At 44.1% G+C, this 10,431-nt stretch overlaps 1 protein-coding gene across 5 annotated transcripts in view; it reads left to right on the forward strand.

The window, feature by feature from the left end:
* Kiaa0825 (KIAA0825 ortholog) overlaps positions 1 to 2,914 on the forward strand; it is a 441,346-nt gene extending 438,432 nt beyond the window's left edge. For all 5 annotated transcript variants that reach the window (XM_006986534.4, XM_042261769.2, XM_076551991.1 and 2 more), the window contains one exon: positions 2,112 to 2,914. In XM_006986534.4, coding sequence (XP_006986596.1) covers positions 2,112 to 2,229 — 118 coding nt within the window. In that variant the 3' untranslated portion in view covers positions 2,230 to 2,914. The remainder of the gene's footprint in view (positions 1 to 2,111) is intronic.
* The last annotated feature ends 7,517 nt before the right edge of the window (positions 2,915 to 10,431 follow it).

Here is a 10,431-nt window from a genome sequence, read left to right on the forward strand (position 1 = left end):
GTTATTTTAAAATTTGTATAGATGGCAATCTAATTCCAACCATAGTGGCGGAGAACTTAAAGAGGCCCCAGATCTGGCAGTGTTTAGATCCACCCAAGTTTGGACCTAGAAGGTGAGAAACGGCCTAGGTGAAGGGTGAAGAAGGAACGTAAATTACCACCAGGGGTAGTGGCTCCTTTCTCTCTAAGCTTCCACTGCTTCTGACATGTAAGTTACTGCTCATCCCTGCCAGAGAATGTGGAAGCCAGAACCAGGAAGCTGCATCCTGCGCTCATGCTCTGGGCGTGGCTGCCAAGGGCAGGCTCCAGCTCTAAAGCACAGAGGGGTGACAGTCATGAGGAGCTGCGTGTCCATCGCCATGGGGACTGCGGTGAGCCTTTGACAGCAGGTCTTTCAGGATGTAGCAGCACTGGGATTGGCATCCTCTTTAAAATACTGGACGATGAAAGGCAGCTCAACAAGTGGTAGAAAAACCAAGGAGAAGAGAAAGGAGCCGATAAGATTCCCTCCCGGCTGAAATTCTAGGTGCAGTGTGACTTGGCAGGTAGGGAGCTGCTGTACGTTAGTATTCATGGAAATAAGCAATAAACATGCTTAGGTTACTTTTTCTTTTTTTTTAATTTTATAATTAATTTAATTTTACATATCAGCCACGGATTCCCCCGTCCTCCTGATGCCCCCCCCCCGCCCTCCTCCCAATCCCCCTCCCCCATTCCCATCTCCTCCAAGGCAGGTCTCTCCTAGGGAGTCAGCCCAGCCTGGTAGACTCAGCTGAGGCAGATCCAGTCCCCTCCTCCCAACACCAAGGCTGAGCAAAGTGTCCCAGCATAGGCCCCAGGCTCCAAAAAGCCAGCTCATGCACTAAGGACAGGTCCCCGTCCCACTGCCTGGATACCTCCCAAACTGATCAAGCTAATCAACTGTCTCACTTATCCAGAGGGCCTGATCCAGTTGGGGGCTTCTCAGCTATTGGTTCATAGTTCATGTGTTTCCACTAGTTTGGCTATTTGTCCCTGTGCTTTTTCCAATCTTGGTCTCAATATCTCTCGCTCATACAATCCCTCCTCTTTCTCACTGATTGGATTCCTGGAGCTCCACCTGGGGCCTGGCTGTGGATCTGCTTTCATCAGCCATTGGATGATAGTTCTACCATGACAGTTAGGGTATTTGGCCATCCTATCACCAGAGTAGGTCAGTTCGGGCTTTCTCTCGACCATTGCCAGTAGTCTATTGTGGAGGTATCTTTGTGGATTTCGGTGGACCTCACTAGCACTTTGCTTCTTCCTATTCTCATGTGGTCTTCATTTATGGTCTTTCTTTCCTTGTTCCCTCTCTCTGTTCTTGATCCAGCTGGGATCTCCCACTCCCCTAAGCTCTCTTTTCCCCGACCCTTGCCCTTAATTATCCCTCATCACATCCAGTTTGCTCATGTAGATCTCATCCATTTCTCTGTCATTGGGTGATCCCTGTGTCCTTCTCAGGGTCTTCTTTACTAGGTAGCCTCCCTGGAGTTGTGAGTAGCAGTCTAGTCGTCCTTTGTTTTACATCTAGTATTCATTTATGGGTGAGTACATACCATGTTTGTCTTTCTGAGTCTGGGTTACCTCACTCAGGATGATTTTTTTCTAGATCCATCCATTTGCCAGGTTATTATGCTTATATTGTACGGTTATATATTTATGTAGGTCTCCATTCTTTTACTTTGCTCTGTAGTGCCTAATTGTCCAGGATCAGAATTAAGGATTAACTTGATTATTCCCAGTCTAGGGATAGGTTGCTGTCCCTTCAAGGGTGTCCATTCAGTTGATGTCTGTGACCTGTAGCCATTTATACATTCTACACTGAAGGAAATGTATTACATGCAATTTTAAATCTGGAAAATACAGAAACCTCATTTGACACAATACTTTAAAATTTAATACTCACTTGTTATTTTCCTCTCCCATTCTCCCTGAAATAGTGCCAATGAAGTGTTGCCCAAGAGGCAGTCAGCAGAAATAAACAAGGAAAACTGATGCCTCAATAAACCAGTGACTCTATATCCAAGACTTAAATAAGCAATTATTGGTTGAAAGTTATTAAAATACTGATTTTTGTATTTTTTCTTTTAGGTGGGAAATGAGGAAAGATGAAACTCTGGAAGAGGAAGATAAAATGATGCTGGAACATCTAAAACAGATCTGTAGCACACAGGACTCCTCTTCGTTAGACAGCACAGACGGACCGTAATCTGCAGAAAACGGCAACAGCTTTATTTTAGGAAACAGTCTCCTGCAGTGGAGGCTCCCACCGTCGTCAGAGGAACCGCACATGAGCCACGGAGCACACGTCACCACAGAGGCTCTGTATGGAACAGGAACACAGAACATAAAGAATAAGAGGCTCCGTATTTTTTATATTAAAGATAATTTCAAATGTTTTTCTTTCCCAATCTTTCTCCTTATCTGATAAAACTACTGCCATCTCGTGTTCCCTTTGAATTATGTTTTTTTTCCTTCTTCTTCCCTTCAGTACTGAGGTATCTATGACAACAGGAAAAATGTTTGGAAATATTTTCCTTAGGGACTTCTTATACAATATTTAGATGTTAAGTTGATTGGAGCCCCCCAACCCCGGAAGTCATCTGAAAATTACAATTTGATTTGGTAGCTGTAGCCCAAGAACAGATCTTAATTGTCTTTAGTATTACTGATTGGACCCACCCCCCTTCCCCTATAACCTCTTCCTCATCCACTTTATCTTAGTCATAACCACAAGAAAGCAGTCTCCAGCACTATTAACTTCTGTCATATGACGGCTTGTGATAGTTCTTGCCCTCCTCCTAAATATCATTCCACTCTTAGGCTTTCACCTCCTGTACCAAGTGGCTCCGATTCAGGAAACTCATGACATCCTTTTGACTCAAGCCAAAAACCATCTTTATTTCAAAATTATATTCAAAAGTTATCTATTGAATACCCAGGGTCTGGGGATTGCACTACGTCCAGCATGGGATATCTGAGAGGAAAAAAAAAAAATCTGTGTATACTATGCTCCTATGTCTGTTAACTTTATTCCTCTAAGACAAATTTCTATCAATTCAGCTATAGCTCCATCAGGTATTCAAGGCAGGAATAACTCTAGACACACCAAGCTCCATATCCATCTACGTTATTTCTCTGGGTTGAAATCCTGTTTCCATAGCTTCAGTTCCGCCCAGTTCCCTAGCTCATAGTCCTGCTAATGACCAAACTCCTATGCTTCCAGTCTCATCTTCGTCCTCTGTAGCCTCTTTCTCCATCTCTGCTGCTCTCTACTCCTGGCACTCAGAAAACTCTACCCCAGATCTGCTTACCCTCTACAGAACCTCTGTCTTCCTCTCTCTTCTCTCACCATTCTGTCCATTCCTCAAGTTCTCCTTATACCTCAGTCCCCTCAGTCTCTGAGGTGTTCGGTTATAAACACAAACCACAGAGGTCCTCTGTCAGAGCAAGGTCACTAGGCTTGAATTCTTACGGGGTCATAAGGATAGGTGAGAATTTTCCTCAGGCAGTGACTATCAGGCTTTGTAGGTCACCTGAGTGCTAATGACCAGTTAGTATATCAGAGGGGACCTATGTGCTCAGTCCACATTCCTAGAAGTGGTTAGGTAAGAAGTTAGGGGTCTATCAGTAAGGCTGTATAAGAAAGGAGGATCCCACCCTAAATTGCACAAGAAATACAGCTATCTGCCTGACCTGGAGACAGGTGTTGTTTCTTTTGGCCTTGGATGCCTGATAGGCATTTTAGATAAATACACTGTTAGGAGTTCTAAGAAGCTCGCATAGCACTACAAGAAAATCACTGCAGGAAACAGCTAATATACATACAAAAGCTAAAATATCACCAAGACTTCTTAAGCCATGGCTTGACCTTTGGAGAAGTCCTTGACTTCTATGACAGCAGCTGAGTTCCACTACCCTTCCCGAGGCTTGCAGCAGTTATCCTTCTCTACCCTTTACTATCTACAGTGCCTGTTGTTGTTTTATTCTCTTTTTTTGGAGGGGTCACCACCCAGCTCCCAAATAAATCCGTGGAAGCCTTTTCTTAATTGCGAATGCCCAGTCTTAGCATGGCTTGTTTCTAGCCAGCTTTTCTTAACTTATTAAGAAAGTCTGCCTTTTGTCTCTGGGCTTTTCCATTTCTTACTCCTGTCACCTCACACTCACTCTTACTCCGTGGCTGCCTGTGTGGCTGTGTGGCTGTGTGGCTGTGAGGCTGTGTGGCTGTGAGGCTGTGAGGCTGTGAGGCTGTGAGGCTGTGTGGCTGTGTGGCTGTGAGGCTGTGTGGCTGTGAGGCTGTGAGGCTGTGTGGCTGTGTGGCTGTGAGGCTGTGTGGCTGTGTGGCTGTGTGGCTGTGTGGCTGTGAGGCTGTGTGGCTGTGTGGCTGTGAGGCTGTGTGGCTGTGAGGCTGTGTGGCTGTGAGGCTGTGAGGCTGTGAGGCTGTGTGGCTGTGAGGCTGTGAGGCTGTGTGGCTGTGTGGCTGTGTGGCTGTGTGGCTGTGAGGCTGTGTGGCTGTGTGGCTGTGAGGCTGTGTGGCTGTGAGGCTGTGTGGCTGTGAGGCTGTGAGGCTGTGAGGCTGTGTGGCTGTGAGGCTGTGTGGCTGTGTGGCTGTGAGGCTGTGAGGCTGTGTGGCTGTGAGGCTGTGTGGCTGTGTGGCTGTGAGGCTGTGTGGCTGTGTGGCTGGCTGGCTGTGTGGCTGTGAGGCTGTGTGGCTGTGAGGCTGTGTGGCTGTGTGGCTGTGAGGCTGTGTGGCTGTGAGGCTGTGTGGCTGTGAGGCTGTGTGGCTGTGTGGCTGTGTGGCTGTGAGGCTGTGTGGCTGTGTGGCTGTGAGGCTGTGTGCCTGTGAGGCTGTGTGGCTGTGTGGCTGTGAGGCTGTGAGGCTGTGAGGCTGTGAGGCTGTGTGGCTGTGAGGCTGTGAGGCTGTGTGCCTGTGAGGCTGTGTGGCTGTGTGGCTGTGTGGCTGTGTGGCTGTGTGGCTGTGTGGCTGTGTGGCTGGCTGTGTGGCTGTGTGGCTGTGAGGCTGTGTGGCTGTGTGGCTGTGTGGCTGTGTGGCTGTGAGGCTGTGTGGCTGTGTGCCTGTGAGGCTGTGAGGCTGTGAGGCAGTGTGGCTGTGAGGCTGTGTGGCTGTGTGGCTGTGTGGCTGTGTGGCTGTGAGGCTGTGTGGCTGTGTGGCTGTGTGCCTGTGAGGCTGTGAGGCTGTGAGGCTGTGAGGCTGTGTGGCTGTGAGGCTGTGAGGCTGTGTGGCTGTGTGGCTGTGTGGCTGTGAGGCTGTGAGGCTGTGTGGCTGTGAGACTGTGTGGCTGTGTGGCTGTGTGGCTGTGAGGCTGTGAGGCTGTGAGGCTGGGTGGCTGTGAGGCTGTGTGGCTGTGTGGCTGTGTGGCTGTGAGGCTGTGTGCCTGTGTGCCTGTGTGCCTGTGAGGCTGTGTGGCTGGCCCCTTCTTTCCTGGCTCCTTGATCTCTCTTGCTTTTCGAGCCCTTTTTTCTCCTTTTATTCTCTCTGTCTGCCAGCCCTGCCTATCCTTTCTCCGGCCTTACTATTGGCTGTTCAATTCTTTATTAGACCAGTCAGATGTTTTAAGCAGGCAAAGTAACACAACTTCACAGAGTTGAACAAATACAACATAAAAGAATGCAGCACATCTTTGCATTATTAAACAAATGTTCTACAGCATAAACAAGTATAACATATCTTAAAATAATATTCTATAACAAATGCCTGCTATTTTTCTTATTTCCATTGCACTTGCACACACAGAGAAAGAGACAGAGATACACATACACACACACACACACACACAGAGAGAGAGAGAGAGAGAGAGAGAGAGAGAGAGAGAGAGAGAGAGAGAGAGAGGTGTTCTACCTTGCCTGCCAAGTACAATTATATATATTTAGTATGTCCTTCCTATCAGTGCCTGATATTATATTATAGAGACCCTGAAAGCCTTAAATATAATATGAAGTTTCCCTTTATAAACCTGAATGTGCTAGGATTATTCAGTGTGTGGTAGTTAACAAAAGCAGCTGATTAAGGAACTACCATTGGAAGGAGATACACTGTGCACAAAGAACCATGAGGACATATGGGAGAAGCCTCATGGTGAACCATGGACCATCTGACATCAAACATCATGTCTTCTGATGTTCTCACAAACTTAGTAAACGCTGTATGCTCCCACATCCTGTGATTTTTGTGAAATATAATTTCCTAAGGAAAGTACTCACATATTTTTCAAAGGCTGAGTTTAGTATACAAAGGAGGTCACTGTAGAGAGTCTTACATTTTCACTTGAAGTAAAATGAACAGCCATGTACCCAAATCCCTGCTAAATAACACATTTTAAATAAAAAAAAATAGACCATGAATTTGAAAGAGAACAAGGACGGGTATGTAGTAGGGTTTAGATGGAGGAAGGGGGAAAATGATATAATTATTTTATTCAAAAATAAATAATTTTGTAAAGAAAGCCCTTTAGTTGGCCTGGATAATGTGAAGCAAGTATTTTCAAATATGCCTTAACTATTTTTTTAAAATTCTATTGAAGTCATTTAAAAATTAGTTTTACAAAAAAAATGAACATTCTATTTAATCTTACTTGTAAATAGTAAAAAGAAAACAATATAAAGCAGTTGATTGTTCCTCCAGTTATCTGATATCCAGCTATCCGACAGGATCCTGCATTAGTCTACATAACTATGATACAGTAGACAATAACTAAAGAGCCAAAATGAAAATAAATTGACCCGAATAAAAATGTTATAGCAGCTCACATGTCAGTTATCTCTATTAAGATGACATTTTAAAGCTATTTTACTGTATCTATGCATTTGTATAGCAATCCTGAGAAGTGACTTCATTGCTTCAGAAAAAAAAGTTCTGTGTCTGTCATTTGAAAGAGAAAATGAGATGAGAGAAAACTTATCTGAATTCTCTTCTGTGCTTCATCATTGAAATTACTACAGTGATAACTTCTGAATGGTTTGTAATTGGGGATGTTAAATTATGTGATTGATTTGTCAGATAACTTTGACTTTCAATGTCTTTAAGAATATGTTAAGTAGTATCTCGAAGCAGTTGTTTCTCACATTCAGTTTTGCATGTGTATGAGTCACGATAGCAGCGAGGCCTCACACTTTGTGACTCTGGGATCCCTGTTGCAGAGGCAATGTCTGCTGTGTTCTGTGCCACTGTATTTCATACAATGCAGCTTTTCATTTTATTATTGGTTTAGCAGTTTCTACATAGAAATGGTATGAATTAGATTTTTAATTATGTCTATTTCAGATATCATGTATTTATTATCTCTATAAACATTCTTGTAGGAATACCAAGTAAAGAATAAGAAAAATTTGTTTTTCTCTGTTAGTATGTGCTCACGCATAGCATAATGATATTCCTACATTCTCAGACCAAAAGGATGTTCAGTTAGTCTGTCATCATCTTTCCTTTCTTTATACTTGAACAATTGTATACCAGCAAATAGCCTTTAAAAAGGAAGTAAATCCTGCCACATATAACATTACAGATAAATGCAAGGACAGAATGCTAAAGGCAAAAATTCAATAAACCAGGGACTTAAAAACACCGAGGAGCTGGAGAGATGCTCAGTGGTTAAGAGAACTCGATGTTCTCACAGAGGACCAGGCTTTGACCCCTAACACCCATATTGCAGATCAAAACCCTCTGTAACTCCAGTCCCAAGGGATCTGATGCCCTCTCCTTGCCCCTGTGGGCACTGAATGCATGTGGTACACATACATACATGCAGGCAAAACATCCATACATAGAAAATAATTTTAAAAGCTTAAAAAATAAATGCTGTGTGATTCTATTTCTGTGAGTTTTCTAATATAGTCAGATTTATATAAAAGAGTAGTGGTTCCTAGGAACAGGGGAAGGAGAAAGGGAGATTGTGTTTAATGAGTGGAAAGTTCTCCAGATTGGTTAAGTTAAAAGAGTTTTAGAGAGTCATTCACAACAATGGATATAGTTAATACAACTGAATCTATTAAAACTGGTTAGTAAAATAATTTTTATTAGATTATTACCACTATTTAGACAGAATCTGCATCTGGAATGTCTGTTGACGATTCTTAACATGACACATGAAAGTTCTTGAATTTGAGAAGAAAGTTAAAACAACACCTGCAGCATTGTTCTACACAATGAGGGAAGATACGTGCTTGACCTGGAGAAACACACTCAAAGGCACTGTCTCATTCTTCCATTGCTGTGGAGAGATGTCATGACAAGGCAACGTATTTCACAAGAAAGCATTTAACTGGGGTCTTGCTTACAGTTTTATAGATCAAAGTGGAGGGACAACGTTGGCACCAGAGCAGCAGCTGAGAGTCTGCATCTTGTTGACAAAATGGGGGTAGAGAGAGAGACTGTGCCCGGCACGGATCTTGAAACCTCAAAGCCTATCCCCAGGGACACACCTCCTCCAAAAAGGCCACACCTAAGCCTTCCTAAAAAGTCCATCAACTAGGGACCAACCATTCAAACGTATGTGCCCATGGGGACCAATCTCATTCAAACCACCACCAGCACCATTAGTAAAATAGCAAACTCTTCAAGGATCCACAGCACCTAAGCACTCTGAGTATTCTCTGACCAAAACATTGTGATGAAGCTAGCTGGGTGTGTTGCTGTCCATCTACAATCCAAACATCCCACTGGCTGAAGCAGAGAGACTGGGCATTCAAGGACAGTGTGGAACACGCAGTGAGATGCCTCTTTAAACAAGTGCCAGTGCCAGGTAAGGGTGCTGGCCTTGCTGTCAAACGACAACTTCAGTTTGGCCCCTGTACCGTGCACAGTAGAACGAGAAAACCAAGGCCTATGAGTTGTCCTCTGACTTCCACCTGCCCACTATAGCACACACACACACACATACATACATACATACATAAACACTTGCAAATAAATACATGCAAAAATGAATAAAACAAAGCATAAGTATTCTAACAAACAATGATTACTTTCAGTAACAAAAATATGCTTTGGTTACTTATTGCTGCATATCAATACCAGAATTAACAAATGAAAACACCACATCTATTGTGTCAAAGTCACTGCCTAAGCACATTTAGCTGAACTGTTTGCTGTGGCATTAGAAGACTGTAACGAAGGGGCACCAAAGCTTAACATGGAAGAATCCACTTCCAAGGTCATGGGGTTGTTGGCAATACGCATCACTTTGCAGGCTGCTAGACAGATGGCCTCCATGTCTTGCCAGCTGCCGGTCAAAGGCTGCTGTCGGTTTCTTGCCATTTGAGTCTTCCCCAAATGGCCTTTCTTCCCTGGAGTCCACAAAGAAGAATGTCTTCTTACAAGATCAATGTTATAGTCTTTTCTAACATAACAATGTATATTTGTTTCTTTTTATTATGTTTATTAATTCACTTATTGTGTGCATACATGGTGGGCATGTGTGTGTGATGGTTCATGTGTAGAGATCATAGGACAATGTATGGGAGTCTCAGGGACTGAACTCGGGTCGTCAGGCTTGGCAGCAAATGCCCTTACCCACTGAGCCAACTCACCGCCCCAATACTATGCAGTTAATCACATATATTCTGTCATCTATAGAAAATCCTAACGGTTAAAACCATCACTCATCCCTCCCATGCTCAGGGAAAAAGCGTCGCACGAAAGCATGAATGTGAGAATGACGGGAAGCACTCCAGAGTGTCTACCACGAGTTGGAATTTAGATCCCGAAACATCCTGTGTGGGAAAGTGGAAGAACTGGCTTATAATGAAGCGCGGAGAGTCAGCAACTATGCCATTTATCATGCAGTTACCATCAGCCAAACTCCATGCCACTCTCGCTCTCACTGGACTCCGTAAGCATCCTCTTAGACGCTCTCTACCTCCTTACTCATCTGCTGCTAGGATTCCTGTTTGACACAACAGTGAGTTCTGAAGGCAAAAAGAACTAATTCTAATTTCAGATAAAAAATACACAGCAAAGGCCAGGCTTCCAATCACCAGCTCTACTTCAACCATATGGTACTATTCGATGAAATATGGTGACTCCACGGGCCAGCCGCACGCCCACCTTCCACCCCCCACCCCCGGGGCAGCAACAACCCAGAGCCATTGGAACGTCCACCCTATCAACTTATCAACTTTTGGTGGTAGTCGCCGTGCCTACCATGGTGACCATGGGTGACAGGCAAGCAGGGTTCAACTCCAGAGAGGGAGCTGGAGAAACAAATAATTGTTAAAGAGAGCCCCCAAAACCAAATCTAAATCACAAATATTCACTAGAATAAAAAACAAAATCCGACATTTCCAAAACCGCACCTCTGGAACCACATTTCAACATGCTCCTTTGACACAAACCCCAGTTAAAAACTAATAATGATAATAATAATGTAAAGGCTCTGGAAGTGGTCATAAGGAC

Source organism: Peromyscus maniculatus, chromosome 15, assembly GCF_049852395.1.
Source record: "Peromyscus maniculatus bairdii isolate BWxNUB_F1_BW_parent chromosome 15, HU_Pman_BW_mat_3.1, whole genome shotgun sequence".
In the NCBI taxonomy this organism is placed as follows: domain Eukaryota; kingdom Metazoa; phylum Chordata; class Mammalia; order Rodentia; family Cricetidae; genus Peromyscus; species Peromyscus maniculatus.